At 41.9% G+C, this 20,549-nt stretch overlaps 1 protein-coding gene across 1 annotated transcript in view; it reads right to left on the minus strand.

Moving 5' to 3' along the window:
- Positions 1 to 20,549, minus strand: part of NUDT17 (nudix hydrolase 17) — a 118,892-nt gene that overhangs the window by 61,015 nt on the left and 37,328 nt on the right. Inside the window, exons 2-3 of the mRNA XM_069217940.1 lie at positions 10,004 to 10,126; positions 2,131 to 2,314 (exon numbers count right to left, since the gene is read on the minus strand). Of these exons, the coding sequence (XP_069074041.1) occupies positions 2,131 to 2,314; positions 10,004 to 10,126 (307 nt within the window). The remainder of the gene's footprint in view (positions 1 to 2,130; positions 2,315 to 10,003; positions 10,127 to 20,549) is intronic.

Consider the following 20,549-nt stretch of genomic DNA (forward strand, 5'->3'; position numbering starts at 1 on the left):
TCTGATTTTCACATGAACCATATAAACTTAATGTGCATACAATGAATTTTAAATGGAATGTATATGTGTATACAGTGGTTATTTTAACAATTAGGCAGGTATCTGGCCCTCATGACCCTATGTTGGAGGCACCACCAGTAATAATTTAAAGGATGCGGACAATGCTAGATTTCCCAGTTCCACAACATCTCAATGTTGTCATTTTTCACATCATCTCATCATAAAGGTATTGTCAGTGTCTTCAAATAAATAGATAAGGAAACATATTTATTTTTAGGTATTTTATATAACATAAGCCTCGTTCAAATGATCAGTGGAGCACCATACAGAAAATATTTTTTACTGTGGCAGAACCATCTCAGAGATTAGGTGATTTACATAAAACAGCTCTGTGTTTAGAGTTCAGTCACATAAATTATAATGTGATGGTAAGGGAGGGAATGACAAATGCTAACATGTGCTGTGCATTTTTTATATTCCTTATTTGTACATACTTATTTGAGGCACAAGGATTTAATGGGATTTCCACTATATCACATATGTTAGTGCCCTCCAGATACTGTGATTAGAACCAATGTCTCAGGTTCCCTAGCTCAGATATTGACCTTATGTGTGGACATGGCTACTTTCAACACTGGTTTGCCACTTTCAGTGTGCATATGTTTAAATTGCCTTATGTATTACACTAACGTTCGAGGTGCCGCTTTAGTGATCCCTATGCTGCACCTAGTTGGTGTCTCTCCAGTTTTTTGGGACTTACCAAGACTCCAAAATCAACAACGTGTAAGTTCTGAATTAATTGGGATAACTTTTCATTTTCAGTACCTCACCCTGTTCCGATCACTAGCTCAATTTACAGCTATCAACCTACCCAAATCATACTCTGGAAGTTCTTCCTTTCTCCCTACACCTTTTTTCACCTTGTCACCAACTAATACAACACAGGAATATTTATTACTCCTACTTATGATTAAGGTCCTGGGGACCCTTTTGGGCCCTTCCATATTTACTTGCATCCGGCTTCCTAAAAGGTCCGAGTTCTACAGTCCTTCACATGTTCCTCTGTTTGCAGCTTATTCTCAGGTGCTGCAAACCACTTATTTTTTAATTAATCCCAACTAACTTTGATTTTTCTGTCTTTTCCTGTGACAAGGATCCTCTTTTTTTAATACTTTTTTTTCATTTTGTTATACAGAAGATCCTTGAACAATGAATTAATCAAAATGTCCTCTTATGTGACAATAACACTAGGATTCACGTCTAGATGAAAAACCTGGAAAGACTTTGACTGAACAGCTCCATCCATCCATCTACCCTTGGTCCTACGCCGTTATCACTCTGTAGCTAAATACACTTTTGGAATTGCACATGTGCCACTTTTTAGCATGCCATTTAATTTGGGACCAGCCCTGAGAGAAGTTTGTTAATTAAACAACCTTTTTATACAACCTGTTTGAACCCGCATTTGTAAATTAATTAGTCCATCTGCATCTACCGCAACAAAGAGTAAAGGCCGATAGTATACATTGTAACAAATGTGGCTGATATCGCATCCCCTGCAATGCAAGTGCATTATTGCCTTTGGCACTGCAATGCAGCGGACAAAATATCCCTGAAGTTTTGATGAAGTATCTCGTCCATAAAACTCGAAATACGGCCCGTTGTTCTTAGTTAAACAACAATATATGTGTTAGTACAGAAAACAATTGTTGTCATTACATTTAAGTGTTAAGGATTCCTCCTTCTGGTACATGGAAGCTCATAGCTGTTATACCCTTTATGAGTAGAGTTCCAAATCACCCATCATTCACAAAAAAAGTAATTGTTTTGCTACTATAATGTCTTCTCTATGAACATATAGGTCTTGCAATGCACCTGGAAATCTCCAGTGATTACAATGGAAAATGAAAGCACAGGTATTCTCAATCTAATAGCATCTACTTTATAATTAGAGGGGATGGTACTATCCTATGCAAATATATGTCTAGCGTCTGTACTGTTCTTTGAAAAACGCAAAAATGCACATATCACACTGAAAGTACAGCACATCTCCTGTCCTTCAATCTCAGCCAGAAACACATACACTCACAGAGCTAATCAGGTTGCAACCCAGCCCTGCCCCGACCCTACCTGGTGGCACCCAGACATTAGGAAAGATGCGGAGAGTGGGTGATCTTCGGGTCAGTAGGATTTTCTGATTGGCTGTTTGCAAGATTACAGCGACCCCAACATCGACACCACGACTCAGAACATCCTCTGTGAGGGTTGCAGCCTGTCCTTCTTCTAAGTTATTGATAGGGCACATATTCGCCCTCTGAAAAGGACAAAGGAAATTAGGAGAAAGGATCCAACTGAAATCAATTAACATTCATAGTTCAAACAATACAATGTATACTAATTTTGATTTCACTCTGAATCCTTATAAATAATATTTCTCACTTTCAGTGTATAAATTGAAGGTCAATTCTAGGAGTTTTACTGGGGGCAATAAGCTCAAAAAAGTGTGAAGGTGTTATTTGAAACATAGCTTTTCACCCCCTCATTTTGCCAACAGTGCTCCAATTACATGTTCCGATAAAGGGATGAGCTGCCCACACCAAAGGGAGGAGATATACAATTGTTGCCGTGTGAGCTGGAGAAGGCCTTTATGATACAAATGCATTCTTCATTTAGGTCAATTGGTTGCAACAAAATAAGCAAAGTTCTTCTTCAGCTCTGTATGTTTTTCTGGGTATATCAGTATTTCTTAATTAGTAGTTCCAGTTTATCCTCTTTTAAGGGATCTGAACTGCTCTTCCTCCAACACAGAGTCATTGTTCGTGGCATTTTAAACAGAGCGGTTGATTTGGTCTACTAATTTCTGGGGCAAGACCAATCTGCCCATTTATCAACAACGGGCTATAAACTTTGCAGTGAAGTGTAGTAACCAATGTACGAAAAGCAAAAAGCAATCAAGTTACTTACCTTTGGGAGTGGTCTTTCTGGTAGACACTATCTAACCGCAGATTCCTCCCCTTTGGATATTCCCCAGGTTTCAGACTGGATTCTGAAACTTTTGAGCACTGTGACTGTGCCCCAGAAAGGTGCTACTCCCATAAAGCTGACATCAGTTGCTTTTAAGAGCTGTCCGCATCCCCAAAGGCAAAGCCCCAACAGGAAAATGGCTTTGACTAGTGTGCAGATTCCTAGACTTGGGATCTTATTAAAGAATGGAGCTCAATTCACAGAACTTGGAGGATATGAAAAACAGTGAGAAATCTGCAGTTAGATAGCATCTCTACCAGAAAGAGTGTTACTGAAAGTAAGTAACTTGTTCTTCTGATTGAAACGTCTAACCGCAGAATCCTCACCTTTTGATTTGATACCAGAACTTGGTCTGTGCAGTGGCTCAAACCAAGAAGACCTGTAGCACCAAGAGCAACTCTAAGCAAACTTGGCTGTCCAGACTGTAGTGCTTCGTTTTCATATGAAGTGCCGCCTATGGAGCCACCTGCCCACAATCCAGGACAGAACTCCACATGCCAATACAGTGGTTGCAGCTTTGGGCCTGGTAGAAAGGGCTTGCAGGACTTCTGGAGGCTGCATTTGGCCAATGAGTACCAGATCTCAATGTAAAGTACAATCCAAGTGGAGATGGTCCTCTTCTGCATAGCCTTGCTTTTTTTCGCCCCATTGACTTCCACAAAGGGCTGATCATCCACCCAGTGTTCTTTGGTAGGATCGATGTAGAAGTCCAGCGTTCTTTTTGGGTCCAAGTGATGGAGTCTCTCCTCCTCAAAGGAATGAAGTGGAGCATAGAACACTGTCAGCTGGCTTGTTTGATCAACATGCAAAGGTGTCACATCTTTTGGCAAGAAGGATGCTCTTGTCTGCACAACCAGTTTGTCTGGAAGAAAGGTGTCTACTGTGGGTTAACACATAAAGCTTGACTCTTACTCACCTCACCCAGATGATGGCAAGGAACACCGTATGGAGGGTGAGTAGTCACAAGGGACAGCTGTAAGTGGCCCAAAATAGAGTGCACATCAACCATGTGAGTACCAAGTTAAAATACCATGGAGGCATGAACAAAGGAGAAGGAGCAAACAAGTGTTGGAAACCTTTCAAAAACACATCACAACCAGGGTCTGGCAACCATAAGAATGCCAAAAAAGCTGAAAGGTACCCCTTAACTGTGCCCAAAGGGAAGCCATGCTTGGCAAGAAACAAAGCAAAAAACAGAATACCAGATAATATGGCCTGGAGGTGGTCAATCTGGCATGCACCACACCAAACCACCACAAATCTGTCACAACAACAGGCGTATACAGTTTTCGTTAAAGGACACCTGGCCGCTAAGATGACATCCACCACCTCCAGAGGAAGGTCGAAGGTGTTCAACTATCCCTGCTTAATATCCAAGCATGGAGGTGGAGATTGTGACGCCCCCAGGTGCAGAAACCTGCCCTGCTGTTATGAAAGCAAGTCCTCCTGGAGGGGCAGCCTGATCAGAGGGCAGATGCTGAAGCTCGGGGGTTCGGGATACTATACTCTCTGTGGCAAGTCTGGCGCCACTAGGATGGCATTGGCCCAGTCTTTCCTGATCTTCTTTAAATCTCTGGGAAGGAGTGGTAATGGCGGAAAGCCATACAGGAGTCTGAGTTCCACTCAAGGCCAAATGTGTCCCTTAGCATGAGGCATCTGGAAAACTCCAACATGCAAAACTACTAACATTGTGTTTTTGGGCAGTGGCCAACATATCGTAACAAAGTTCTCCTCATGAAAGAGACACTGCACCACCTCCGTGTCGATGCCTGAGATAATCTGCCTTGTCATTCAAAGATCCTGCCATGGGGTTCATAACCTGGAAATCCCTTAATGGTCCAGAGGCGTAGTGCCTCCTGGCACAGGCTCCTGGACCCACACCGTCCTGCTTGTTGCAATACCACATGGCAGTGCTGTTGTCTATAAGCACCTGCATCAACCTTCCCTTGATTGATGGAAGGAAGGCTTTCATGCCAAGCAGATGGCCCTCTGCTCTAAGAGGTTGATTTGAAGCCAGGTCTCTGCCAGAGATCACAAGACTAATCTCCACCTCTCCCAGATGGTCACTTCAAGCCAGTAGGAACGCTTCGGTCCCCACTGTCAACTCTATGTGGGTTAGAAAGAGTGGTCTGCGGTTGACCCAATCGCTGTCCAGTAACCACCACTGAAGATCTTTCACAGTCTTTTTCGAGATCTAGATGTGGTCAGAGAGGTCCACTTGATGTTGGACCACTGAGACTTTAAATCCCACTGCAGAGCCTGCATATGCCACCTGGAGTGCTTGACCACTAGTATGCAGGAGGCCATCAGTCCTACTAACCTCAAAGTCAACCTCACTGAAATCCAAGAGAGCAGCTGAAAGATCGGGATCATAACCCAAATGTCTGCCTGGATTCTTCTTTCCGGTTTAAAGACACGAAACTGAACCATGTGCAAAATGGTTAAGATAAGGAGGAGCATCTGAGAGGTAGTTTGGTGTGTCTTTTAGCATGATTGATAGTGAGCCCCGAAGATGATCAGAGGTACATAGTAGTCTGGAAGTGGTTGACGACTGCCTAGGATGAGCCCACCTTCAACAGCCAGTCATCAAAGTAAGGGAAGACAGGAGATCCTGACCTTCCAAGGTGTGCTGCTATCACATCATCATTTTCATGAACATCTGAGGGGAACTGTTGAGACCAAAGGAGAACACAGCAAAATGATAGTGTCCCTGTCACACCAGGAAACGCAGGTAGCGCTGATGGGCCTGGAGGACGGGTATATGAAAATGGGCATCCTGCAGGCCTAACGCTACCATCTAGTCTCCAGGGTCGAGGGCAGCCAAAACTTGGCCATTGTAAGCATCTTGAATTTTTCCTTTAGGACAAAGCCACAGAGAGGGCATAAGTCTAAAATCAGACGAAGACCTCATCAATCTTCGGCACCAGATGGTAGAGGGAATAACAACCACGCTCTACTTCTGGCGAAAGTCCAAAATACTTGCACTTACTGCTATAAGACGGACAGATGGTCCTCCATTAATAGCCCTGGGGATGGCAGAATGTGTGGCAGAGTGGCAAAAGGGCAAGGAGTACCTATTTTGATCTATCTGCATCTGTTCAATGTGATGGTCTTCCAGCCCTGCAAGTATTGTCATATCCTGCTTCTAGCCAGGTGGCTGTGCTCCACTAAGAGCAGGTTGAAGAAGTTTGGCTGGTGGAGAGGGGTGAGAGGTGGGAGAGTGGACTGAGGAGGCTCAGTGACCCTATCAGTGGTGGAGTTGGCACCGCAGCTGCAGAACTGCTGGGCACCATGTGGCGACTCAATTGGTTGACGGCATAGGATACCTTTGCTGAAGCCTCGAAAGCAAAGGTATCGCTGATGTGGCTGGTGGGGCGGGGTAAATAACTGCATAGAGCACAATGTGGTCCTGCTCTCCTTGAACCTCTACAGAGCAGAATTTACCTTTTCTCCAAATAGGTCGGTTGAAAGGGCATGACCTTAATGGACAATTGGAAATTGCTTGAAAAACCAGCTGACTACAGAAAGGTGTGGTTGCGAATGGCGACAATGGTGCCAATGGCCAGCCCAATGGAACTGGTGGTATCCAAGCCACAACGAATCATGAACTTGGCCGCATCACCCCTATCCTGAATGACTCCGGTTAGGACAGGTTGGAGGTCTTCTGGGATACCGGAGATGACTTGAGCCACCAAATCCCAAAGAGTGTGGGAATAGAAGTCCAGGAGACAGTTGCCGTTCTCAGACTTGAGGGCCAAGCTGATGGAAGAAAATACCCTCTTCTCAAAGGTCTCCACAGACTTGAACTCCCCATCAGGAAGCTATTTGGGTTTGTCTGACTTGTAGACACCTGAACTACCAAGCTTTGAGGGATGGGTGCTGGGACAAAAATGCAGATTCACCCCAGAGCAGGGCGGTGGAATCTTGGAGACCAGAACACAATTTGGTCCTAGCCCACAAAAAGGTATCTGTAAAAGCTTCATTGAAGTGCAGAAGGAGCTCAGTGAATGTTTACCCCAGATGCAGACCTTCCATCAAGACATTGGCTTTGACATATAAGGTTGGGAACTGGAGGTCAAGAACTTCACTGCCCTGCACATGATCATGGCATAAGAAGCACTCTTCTCAGTGGCATGACCAGTAGGAGACAGGAGACCCAACTCAGGGGAAGTATCAAGGCTTCTGGTTTCTTGAAGGTCATTAAACCAATTTTCCTTGTGTTATGGTTGCTCTATTTCATCACCCACATCATAATCATTGTCCAAACCTGTGCAAAATAAGGAATACAACATAGGAATCCTTTTTTCCGGGGGTGGAAAATCACATGGGGGAGTCTGTACTTCAGTGGTTATAGCACAAGGTCGTAGCAGTGCCGACTCAAAGTCAGACAGCCCAATTGGCACTTTATCCTCTGCCATTGATGGAGTCGGCATCAATGTCAAGGCTCTGGGGACCAGCTCAGAACGTGGCATTGGAGGTGGAGTTGGAACAGGAGCTGGATGAGGCCTAGTGATGGATTCTAAGGGTCCAACTGGTGCCAAGGGGAAAACCCGCCAGTGGTAAAAGAGATGGAGGGTCTCACAGCTCTTTGGGACCCAAAGGCACACCAGAGTAAGTGGGTAAGGATCCGAAGAGGCGGAGCATGGCATTGCGTAAACTCTTTGATCTGTCTCATTGTCAAAGACGACCCAGAAAATGTGGGTAGTGCAGTGACAAGTTGAGGGATATACTACACAGCAGTACTGCTATTTAGGAACTGCACCTAATTTCCATCAGTAATGGCATCAGTGTGGAGTCATAGGGTGCCACCTACCAGTGCGCAGAGATACTGCTAAAAAATCTAGGGATCAAATCTGACTCCTGGGGAATATTCAAAAGGTGAGGAATCTATGGTTAGAAGTCCCATCAGAAACATAATTTACTCCACAAAACATATGCTATTACCACCCAAGGCCAAAAAAAAGTTGAATAAGCTACTCCCATTTCAAAATGTTAAAATGTTATCTGGTGCCTTGGTGATGAACAACACCACACTCAGGCCCTCATTATGACATTGACGGTTTTCACTGAAAACCGCCTATGCCACGGGCACCAGAAGCCCGCCAGTGCTGGTGGCCTTCCACCCGCCATGTTAGGGACACTGAAGGATTTCCGCCACAATAAGGGCGGAAATCCTGCAGTAGCCATGCTGGCTGACGGTGGCGCCCTGGCACTACTACCACAGCACCACCCCGCCAGTAGGACGCCGCCAGCCGTATTAAGGCCATTACTACGGCCTGGCGGTGTGCTGCTGGCAGTAGTAGTGCCCCTTCCCGTTCCCTGTCAGACGACCTTCTCGACGGACAAGGTAAGTTCGGCGCCCGAGAGGGGATGGGCGTGGGGGTGTTGTGTGTGTGTGTGTGTGGTGTCTGTCTGTGTGTGTGTGTATGAATGTATTTGTGCGTATGTGAATGCGTCTGAGTGTTGTGGTGTATGCATGGTTGTATGCATGTGAGTCAATGCATGTACGAAAGTTGAAGTGTGTGCATGTCAGTGTGTATGTGTGCCTGAATGGGATGTCTGTATGAATGCGTGTGCAAGAACGGGTGTTGTGTGTGTGAGTGTGTGCGTGTCTGCGGGTGTGTGCGTGCACGGGGGTGAGGGTGTTTGTGAATTAATCTGAGGGGATGGTGGGATGAGTGTGTGCATCGGAGGGGGTGGAGATGTGTGTGTTTGGATCAGATGGGGGAGTTTTAAATGGGGGTGAGTGGGTTAGGTGCTTCCTGAGGGGGTGGGAGAGCCGCCTACCGGTGAAAGAGAAGGAATTCCCTGTCACCGGTAGGCCCTACCGTCATGGTTTTCATGGCGTTGCTAACGCTGCGGAAACCATGGCGGTAGGCCAGCTCAAAATACCACCTGCGGTACTCTGTGGGCAGCCGGGTCAGAGATTAACATCTCCGGTCCAGCAGCTTATACCGCCGTGGCGGTATAAGTGGAGATGTGGAGGGTTGGCAGCATCAAACCCACCACACTCATAATTTGGCGGTATACGTCACCAGCCTGTTGGCGGTGATACCGCCAGATTAACCCTGGTGGTCAAAATACCGCCAGGGTCATAATGACCCCCTAAATGTTTTAGAACATACCAAACCCTGAAAAAGGAAAATCTTCGCACAAGGAAATAAAAACAGCCATGGCTAGCTTCTAGGAGCACACCCTCTACTACCAAAGATGAAATAGGTACTAACATGATAGTGGAAGAATTGGCTTAACTTGTTTCCTTGGAGACTATCCCTCTGCTGAGAGAGATGGATAAAACGTAGCAGCATGGCAATATCCCCAGGTGCCCACTCTAAGCTTAAATTGTTAAAAGAAGGGTAAAAGATATATCTGCCCAGGTGCCTAACCTTTTCTGATGGCAAGAGAATGGGGACTAACATGACCAGCTCTGGAGAACCCACATTTTACCATGCAAATATACTGACTGTTGCATTGATGACTAAAGAGGAGCCCCAATGAGCTACTAGAAACAGTAAAGTATGACAATGGCAAAATCTCTGAAGGACAAATTTGGCCTAAGAGACAAAAGGAGCTGACATGGTTAGCTCTTTAATACCCCCTCCCCTGTAAAATGAAATACTAAATGACTAGCTATGCTGGTTCTCCTGGACAAGACTGTCTCAGAAACAGAAGGACTAACATGGGTAGCTTTCCAGGAGTGTGTCCTCTTCAAATAAAAACAAAAGAAGAACTGGCAGTGGTAGCCTGCTAGGAGCCATTCTAATATGATAGAAATAGAAAAACAACAACAAATCTTTTTCTGAGGCCACCATCGTTATTAATAGCAATATAAAACTAACCCACAATCTTGGCTTCCTATGAGCCACCATGGGCTATTAGAAATAGATAGGCGTGTTCTGCATCTGCGCTTTTAAATACGGTCCAATGTGAAAGAAGAATCACTGCATTGTCTAATCATCAGAGTGTCCAAATCACATACCTTAAGCGGGACCCTGGTGGAGTCCCTAAATTCCTGGTCTGAAATTATGAATCGGTTCTTGTTGATCCCGCAGTTCACCATTACCTTGTCCTCCTGGTTTGAACCAAAGTATCTGGTTACGCTCTGCAAGATATAACCTCTACTAGTTTATTTGATTTAATGTTTCTCAAGGTAAGAGCTGTCAAAATATAACAAATACTTATAAAGCTACAGAAGAAACAGGAAAACATACATATATTAGAAATTCAAGTGGAGTGAGTGATTTCATACACCAGCCCATAAGAAATTGCTGGTCACTAGTCACCTGATGGTAGACACAGCAATAGCCCCTCCTGAGAGTTTCAGGAACACTAAGTTAGATGTGATGTTTGCCTAAATTAAGCACGTAGATTCAGAGGAATGTTGGCAGATTATTTAGTTTTGAAAGTATGATTGCCTGATCCCAAGATAGCCTTGTAATATACATTGGATATCTTGAATTTCATTCTGAATATCACCAGAACCCAATGCAAATAAGAGAATATTGGGCCATAGTTGGGAGACTCATATTAAGTTTAAAGTAACCTTGTGCTGCACAGGCGAGGGCATCAGAGAAAAGTCCAACAAACAATGATTAAAAAAATTATGATATTTTTTTCATTAATAAAAGCACTGTTAGGAAAGTGTAACTATAGGACCAAATTACCAGTCTACAAGCCTACAAGAGGGAACACACCCCGCTGTATCATATTCTGCCAGCAGTTGGTGTACGAAGTACAGAAAAAGCTGGACGACAACTCAACAGGACTGTGGCGAAAAAAAGTTAGACTCAGAAAAATAAATGTTACCTGTAAATCAGGCAATTACCAATTTTCCCTCTTCACAGTCTTTACTGAGGGAGGGCTTCCAAGCAACCGAAAAATACTGGGCGGTGCACATATAAAGCAACACCTGTCAATGGGTCCAAACAGTAACTAAGTCCATTTGGCACAGCCAAATTGCTGTGCTAACCGTGCTCAATTTGAGCCTCTTCAAAACGATAGGCACTCTAAGAATGTTCATGGGGAAACACAGAGTTCATCAATGGTTATCGGAAGAGAAATCTCAGAAAGACCAAGGACCCCAGGACTTTCAACTGCTTCACATAACTTTTTGGATAGCCTTCATAGCAGCAATTGTGAGCTCTAAATAAAAGTCCTCAAAAATACAGAACAATGTTTATTAGTTTGGATAAAGCCTTTTAATGAAGGTAACAAAACATTTCCAGGTAACCCGTACAACTACCTAATAAAGCATAACATGTACATACTTGTCTCTTAAAATAAATTGAGGAAACATGTGAATGATTTAAAAACGCTATACCAGTTTATCATTGTTGATGATCAATATATACAGAATTCAAGGGCTGCTTTATTTTTCTAATGCTATGTCTATTAAATATTTTTGGTAATATCTTCTTCAAAATTGAAACTAAGAAACAATACACATCAAATAATCTCAGGATCCCAAATTCACAAACTATAAAAAGGTACATATTGGATACATCTTGGGAATTCCTGTACTAATTTCCAAAGGCAAAGTCTGTGTCCTTAAATTTTTTAAACATCTTGGTACTTTCTCATAATTTTTCTGTGTTAGGTATGGTTTTAATGTTTAGGGGCTGTGAGTGTACACAAGGAATGCAGCGTCCACATCTTGAGGCAATGATTTAGTTTGTTGATAAATCTACATTCTAGTATAGCTCTTTACAATATAAATATTAACCCTTGCGTTTACATCATCCTGCTACAATCCAATTCCACATTTAATGAATATACACTTTTACTGTACGTAAGGCAGAAGTTAACTTCAGTTCTAACCCCTCTACCTAATTTGGCATGTGGTGATTATGGTATACCATGTAAAATACAGAACCACATCTTACAAAATGTGCCATCACACTATTCCCAAATCCAATCGTATGGCTTAGATGGATACCTTCTTTTTATGGTGAAGCAGGATTTTTTTTTTTAAAGTCGCTTTGGGTCTTTAAATACAGACAATACTCTAAATAAGGGTTACTTTTCATGCCATCTGGTATTGGTAGAGACACACCAGACTCAAAATCTCTTGCAAATGCATTCTGCCTGTGACATTACCTTACTTTTGGCAGTTTTCTTGAAGATGTGGTTCTGCAAATAAATTTGCTGAAGAGCTAACTCTCTTTGTAAAACTACTGAAGTCAAATCAAATAGGAGCCCATCAGCTCCAAAGGGAGAATATAAACTCCCAGACTGCCTATGATGGTTTGAAAACTTCCTCAAATATTCTAGAGATACTCCCAAATGGGATATACAGAAGGAACACAGTAGCTAATCTATAATGCACCAGTTTAAAGCCATTTGAGTTGGTATTAAACAATGCGCTACTAGTTTCCATTAGCATATGGGTTGATAATCACAAAGTAAAGCCACTAATACACTAAGAAGCACATTGAGAGGTCCCAAATTTATATATCTTTGACCATAATGTTTGGCTGCTGATCTAATCAAAGGTTGTGGGTTGGTCAATAAAAGTGGCATGAACTGGTTACACATTTTGTGCCAAAACACTGTGCTGGACCACAATTTTGTCAGACACAAGGCTTTTAGTCCAATTCCCGATTCTTGGGGTAATCCTAATTCCTCTGTCCAGGCCTGGAACTAGCCAATAAATAATACCAAAGCGATTTCGCAACAGTATCCAAAATGCAAATTATCACTTATTTTTGGGGTTGCTTAATGTGCTTTTCTTATACAGCCTTCTAAAAATAATACCCCTCCAGGTTTTAGCTATACATTACTGTAAGCATGCTTTTAGAATGAAGGACGATGCAGAATCTTACCCCAGAAAGTATCATCTACCTAGAGTCTCACAATTTAGAAACTGTGTGGAACCTGTTCTCCAGAAGGCCTTGCTCTCGTTGCATTCTGGGCATTGTGAAATGAGGCGTTGGGAATCATAGTGTGACACATTCACAAATATTTTCCTAAAATTCTTCAATTGTCTTTCTTCTGAGGCTTCAGGTAATGACAACTATAAATGGTCTTCCCTTCTTTTCCTTACTTGGGACCTTACCGATGCAACCATATTTAAAATGTGTATAATGCTGATTTCCGAACAGGACAAGGATCTTGATATTGATGGTGAGTATGTTTAGTTCATAACCTAAATTCATTTTCTTAATTTTCTTTTATTTCAATTTTTTTAACAAAGGCATCCTTATTAGGTCTTGCATACAGACAGGATGTATGCTGTATTGTTGCTGAACACATATTAAAATCTATCACTATAGTGAGCTTTGGGTTTCTACTTGCTCCAGTTTGGCAGGCTTTCTGTCTTTTTCATTTCCTTGCTTCTTGTTTGATGGCTTCTCTCCCTATTTTTCATTGTAACTGCCTCCTGAGCATTTATTCCTTATTATGCTCTGAAAGAATGACTTGTGTCATTCCACTGTTATCATTTGGATGGCAATTTTTTCTTTCTCTTTTGGCACTCCATAGAACTGCATGTATTTATTTACTATTGCCTTTATGTGCTGCTAACTTCGTGTAGTGAAATGTGTGTTTTGACCACTGACTTCGTGTTGCACCACTTTGCACCTGGCTTAGCTGTCCAGTGATCACCAGTTACAGACTCCATTTTGTATTCAGTTTAGCCTTAGCTTCATTCTGCCTATTGACTTTATCGTAGCATTAGACACTGCCATGTTAAAGGCTGCCCGTAATTTTCTACACTGTAAACTAAGCAGTCTGTCTTGTTCTCGTATTAATTCCCACCAAGGGCTTTGGTTGATAAGAATGTACTCAGACGGCAGGGAACGGCCTTGCTTTGACTTGACATCTTGGGACTGTGGCCAAATCCCAACGTGTTATTTTCAAAGCATACCTAAACTAGCCAGCATATTTGAATACTTCTTGAGCAACTTGAGGGTTTTTTCCAGAAAGCTCCTTCTTCGATTTTTTAAGATATAAAAGAGACCCAGTTCAACAGTAGGAGATTCAGAGACCCCAATCAGGATTCAGATGTCGGATGCCTGATATAGATTTCCCGTGAGGGTAGAGATCTCTCTTTCGCAGTCGAACAGGGTCATTGGCTTGCTAGCAGGAGAAAGATGAAGCACCTGACAGGCCTTACGGTGATGCATTTTTATTAATTATTTGCTTTGTATTATAATATAGATACATATATTTGCTGTGTATATTGCAGTGGAGAATCATTTGTGTATGTTTTCATTTCATTGTTGCGACTATTTTTAAACGTGTGCTTTCAACATGCTAATCTCCTTTTAGGAACCTTGGTAGTGAAATAATAAATGTCTTCTTTGGACTAAGAAGTGCATTCCAGAGATTTTTTTTGTCAGTGCATGAGAATTTCAGATCGGTCATTAGTGAAAAGCAAACAAGTTCCTCAAATACCCCTGCTCTCCGTGTTGTTTTCGCCCGTCTTCCCACAGCTAATGCACTGCTTCCCCCAAACATCTTTGCTCAGTTTCATTTTTAAACTCCTCTTTTACTACTCCACCTGCCCCCCCAACTGTTCTTCCATTCTTCTCCTATCCATCTTCATACTGTTCTTTAAAAACAGCTTTTTGTAGACTCTGGCAGCTGCAATGTGCTAGCTGGCCACTTATCTCTGTTTTCCATGCGATTCTGCATTTTTAAAAGTTTTACATTTTTAATTTATCACTCCAAGATCAGTATATTACATTTTTGTAATGCTAGATAAAAAGTAATGGCTGTTGCATCATCATGAATGCGTATGCATATTGAACTTGATCCCGTGGTGGCCAGTGGTCTCATGAAGCATACATGTACATGTGCATGTATAGATCATAACTTATACATCATGCTGTTCAGCAGCAGCAGCAGCAATAATCGTTTTTTCCTGTTTTGTGCTGATGCTGATCAGCATCCTCAAAAAGGAATGGCAAAGCTAACAGGTCTGCACTGACAAAGTCATAACAGGGCTTGAAAAATCTACTCGAACACTCCCTATGGCGAGTTTTATTTTATAAGGTCGAGCTATTTTTAGATTCCACTTGACCCTTCCGGCGAATGGACAAAGAACAGGTGTTCTGTTCATTTAGAAACTGAATTAGCAATTGAGATGTCTTTAAATCTTATTCTTGTAACATCTGTTCTAAGTTCAGAGACAGAGGTCAAAAGTAAGTTTGTCTTCTTGCAATGCAAATACTTTTCCTTGTGACTGCAGAGTTCCAGGATTTTGTAAGGTGAACTGTCTGACCTATGTGAAATGAAAGGCTTTTGGTATCAGATTTTTCCTAACACACAACATTTATACAACTAAGTCAACTTTACAAACATTTCAAAACATATCTCATTAGCTGTGCAAGACCAATTTTTGTACTTGTGTGATGAAAGAAATATTTTATTAGGATGAAAGAAAAGCAGAACACTTTACTTAGTGATGTGAAAATGATAAATGTTTTCTGAAACCCAAGTTTCACAGATTATTGTTAATACACTATATAGTGTTATCAGTAGGGCTGAAAGTTAGTGGAAAGGTTTTTGGACATTTCTTGGAAATTTACTGTCTGTAAATGACAGTGCACTACCACATCATGCTTTAGTAATATATTTATGAAAACTGAGTGTTTAAACAAACTGAGAAACACTCCTGCCCTGATGGCAAAGCTATTAGTAAACTAGGAGGCAAGTCGTGCATGGATCATGTATACCCATATGTGGGCTAGATTTATTATACATGGAGAAAAAGTTTAGTATATTTAATCAAACAAAAGAGGATTTTTTTTTTTTTTTTTTTTTACAGCAGAAATGCTGAACTCACATTTTTGAAGGTGCACTCATATGTGAGAATGAAGAAAAAGGCGACTGTAAAATACAATATTTGCCTAGGATCACACAATTTGAGACCCGTTTCCAGGTCAAGTACATTACAGTTAGGTTGAGTAGATTATTCAAGCTACTCGACCTGCAGGTGTAGTAAAATTTTTATGATTTTTCAAGGCCTGCATAAGGTGAAAATGATTGACTTCACTAATGACTGTTTACTTTTGTCTATGTATAAAGTAACTCAGACACTGTATCTGGCTATCTCTAAAAAGGATTGCAAAAGATATCTAAACCATCACAATCTTACGCCAACCAGGAGGCACACTACAAATAGTGACTGAAAGCGCCAGAGGACTTTCTACGTTATCAGACATTTTTTAGTCCAAAGAATTCTAGCACTATTTATGTTGATCAATAACACTGGATCACTATCTACTAGTTATGTTTACAGAACCTAGAGATGAAATTTACGAGTTCATTCTATCAAATGATAGAGAGTAACTTGGATTATAAGACCCATCTAGTCATTATTAATTTTTATAATAATGCAGCCCCCGGAGAGTTTTCCAATATTCTAATGGAGATGGGAAATTATCTAAAAAAAATAAGTGCAAATAATAACCGCGAGATCTTCATGATCTGGGGTGGCGATTTTAACGTCCACCCTTGTAAAGAAACCTCAGACAAGGTATGTGGCTGGGATCCTGAAGGTGTTGGCTTAAGACTTCACTTTGCACATAACACCCAAGGAGACGCAATGAATTTACTGGCTCAATCCCATAACCTATCCTTTGTAAACGAATTATATTCGGATGAAACACAGTTTAAACCTACTTACAATGGAAGGGGTGCGAATACTGTGTTTGATTATGTTTTAATGTCAACTCACTTTGCACACTACCTTATGAATTATACTCTGCATGACATTGCAATTAGCGACCATTATCCCCAGAGCCTGAACCTCTCACTACCTCCCCTTATAGCAGACAGGGATGACAGGGCCACTCTGGTAGATGACACTGAATTAGTGCGGCGTAATGGATATACCCTGAAATGGTCCCACACAGACCCCAAGTCTATGTTGAAACAGTTATTATGTGACTGCAAGCACGCTTTTGCAGACTGTTTAAGTGAGAATCTAGATCCAGGGCGATGCTTAAGTGCTTTTACACTGATTATGCAAACCATAAAGGAAGCCCTTACTATCAGAGGTGGTAAGTCGGGGCAAATAAGGGCCACTGGATGGTTTGACTATAACTGCTCACAAGCACATAGGAAACTGAAAAAGGCTCTAAGAGCCCCAAAAAGATCTTCAACTGATATACGCAAGTGTAGACAAGAATACAAGGCAGCAATGAAGGAAAGGAAATTGACCTTAAAAAGAACTCTGTGGGAAACTCTACATATAGCTAGCTGTACGAAAGGTAACATCCTCTTCTGGAAAACAATCAATTCTCCTGTGTTTGGGGACAGAGACTTCCCCGGGATGGAAATAGCAATTTCCGAAGAGGACTGGATTTCACACTTTTCTAAAATATACTCGCTGGCTAGCGACTTGAAGCCTACAGTTCCTGTATACGATCAAGGCCTCCAGGAAGGTCCACGCCCGACCATAACCCCTCAATTTAGCCTTGAGGAGGTAGAGGAAGCCATAACTCTAAGTAAATCAGGGAAAGCTCCGGGCCCGATGGCATTCCGATTGACTTATACAAGGCCAATATTCAGCTATGGGGGCCTGTACTGACGCAGACATTGAGGGACATTTGCATACGAGGTCCCTTACCATCCTGGCGAGACTCCAACATCATTCCAATATATAAAAAAGGTGATCGCCTTAACCCAGCCTGTTACAGGCCAATCTCCTTGCTGGATACAATGGCTAAACTAGCAGGGAGAATTATTTTGAATAGGTTGCAAATATGGGCGGAAGAAAAGAGTGCTTTATCTTCTGTCCAGTACGGATTCCGGAAAGGAATCGGGACAGTGGAGCAAAGCCTGAACTTAAGTATTATTATTGGAAAGAATACAAAGATCAGAGAAGGTAACCTGCATCTGGCTTTTATTGACCTATCATCAGCATTTGACTGTGTACTACACAATAAGTTATGGGACATCCTAAGCAGCATGGGGGTAGAACCAGCCATAATTCAGTTTATACGAGAAATGTACACAGGGTGCAGAGCAAAAGTGAGGTATGGGCTAAAAGGGGAATGTGCTCGCCCTTTTGGTCTACACAGAGGTGTGCGCCAAGGTTGTGTTCTTGCCCCGTTCTTGTTCTCAATGTACATAAATAACTTAGAAAATGTATTGGCTACTAACTGCAAAGATCTACCCCAAATAGGTAATCGCGCTGTCCCGGTATTACTCTACGCAGACGATGCAGTTTTAATGGCCAGGACCCCGCTAGCTCTTCAAAAACTTTTAACTACTTGCATTACATTTATGTCACAATTGGGACTCACTGTCAATCATTCAAAAACATTTATTATGAACTGTGGCGGGAAACGCGGCAAGATCTATAATATTACTACCGCGGATGGGAGGGTAGAAACCGCGCAAACCTTCTCTTATCTGGGCATAATGTTTGACAAACAGGGCTCCTGGGTTAATTGTAGGAAAACGAAAAAAGCCCAGCTTATTAAAACAACGGTGGCCTTAAGGCTTTTTTCCAAAAGGATAGGGGGGATTACCCCGCCGAACATGATAAAAATTTACAAAGCCAAGTGCACACCGGGTGTCATGTACGGGACTGGAATTTGGGTATTTACTGACTGTAACCCGGTACAGACGGTGGAAAATGATTTTTTAAGACATCTATTGATGGTACCAAATGGTACATCATCATACATTATCCACTCTGAACTGGGGCTCCCCTTTATTACAGACTTGATAAAGATGCAACCATTATTGTTATGGCACAAAGTTTGGCCTCAGAATATACTGAATTAAACAAGGCCATCTTGACTGATTGCATGGAGTCTACATACGCAGCAAGGGTGCCCTGGTTAAGATACATTATGACCTTCTTTGAAAACATGGGTAACAAAGCTTATTACACAAACCCAGCTTCGCTGGGAAAAATCTCTAGGAAGGACCTGAGTGTTCTGGCATAAAAATATTTAGAAGATTCACGATGGGAGGCTGAATCAAAAAAGCCCACCGTCATTCACAATCAAATAATTTTGTTAACGGAGGGCATACAGCCTTATTTGATGAACGTGGTAAACCCCCGCCACTGCTTTGTTCTCACCAGACTGAGGCTAGATATATTTCATCGTTTAGTAACCTTTCCAACTATGAACGATTGGAGCACCACGCTGAAGGCCTGTCCCTGTGATGCAAAGGCACCCCAAACTACAATTCACGTGGTCTTATTCTGTAAATTCTATGTCAAACAGAGAAAGCACTTAGTAGCCCCTCTTTAAAGGTTAATCAACTTGCCCCAGTGTCGTATCGCGTATGCCAGCCTCCAGGTGTTATCCTCTATTGAGATGTGTGGAACCTTGGCTAACTTTTTATGCTCCGTATTAAATACAAGAAAGCGTATGGGGGTAGCAATGTCATTTTATCTAGTTCATTTAATGGTTTGAATCTAGGAAATTTTAAAGATATTTTAAATACTCTGTTTGTACGTATCCTTTTATTATTTTAATTTATTTTATCTTATTTATTGTATTCTGAAATGTATAATATCTGATACTTTTATGAGTTGTTGAAAGTCGAATAAAGTTTGTACTACTACTACTACTAGTTGTGAGTCAGATTAAAATTAAATTTGAAAATAGCCCTCCATAACAGAGTGACTGCTCTCACAAGCGGACATTATTTCTAGTCTTCCTATACTACAGAAGAGTTTGAAATTCATACCTATATAATCTAGCCTCAGAATCTGTGAGTGCATACTCAATTAACTCTATTGAAGACGTCTTTCTGTACGCTATGTAACTGTACATTGTATTTCATCTAGAGAGTTTAGCATCATGCTTCCCCCTCTGTTTTAATTTTTATAGTAGACCTACGTCTTGTTGATTTCGCAAGCTGATTCTTGCTTTGGAGAACAGCTATTGACTCTAAAATCTTGACATGATATTCCCATTAAAAAGTCCATAACTCCATCCTTTGTGCACACTTTTCCAATCTGATCTTAAATTTCCATTATCACTTTATTAAAAGTATTCTCCGGAAGGGTATGAACATTAAGGAGTATGATCTTCTTTGTCGTGGGTTCATTTTAAAGACTTGCTTGGGCACACTTATTTTAGCTTAGGCCTGCGGCCTGTGCCCCTTTACCCAGTTATTTCATTTATTTGTTTTAGTTCATTTTAGAATGGCTTGCTTTTAGCGGAGATGTTTTATTTTCTGATAAGCGGCCTTTCTGAGAAAGCATTGTTATTAGTTTCTTCGCAAGACATTCCACCGTGTACCTCTGCTCAAGGCTGTACATCATAGCCTATCTAGTGTTGCTGCCACAAGAGCGCGGAGCCAACCTTCGACACCTAGACAAATTATTACGTCAGGCCTATTCTCAGGACATAACACATTTTGTTATAAAAACATCACACAGGCCCAAGAAGGGTTGAGAGGTCGTTCCAGCCAGAGAAGCCATCCTATGCTGTGTGTCACTTACAGCTTTGCTGATCCAGACCTTGTCTCTACAGCCAACCGAGGAGACGACCAGCAGATCCCAGTTCTGGGGGCGGGGACTCCTCCAAAAGACTAGTACTGGCAGAAAG

The sequence above is a fragment of the Pleurodeles waltl genome, chromosome 12 (genome assembly GCF_031143425.1).
Source record: "Pleurodeles waltl isolate 20211129_DDA chromosome 12, aPleWal1.hap1.20221129, whole genome shotgun sequence".
In the NCBI taxonomy this organism is placed as follows: domain Eukaryota; kingdom Metazoa; phylum Chordata; class Amphibia; order Caudata; family Salamandridae; genus Pleurodeles; species Pleurodeles waltl.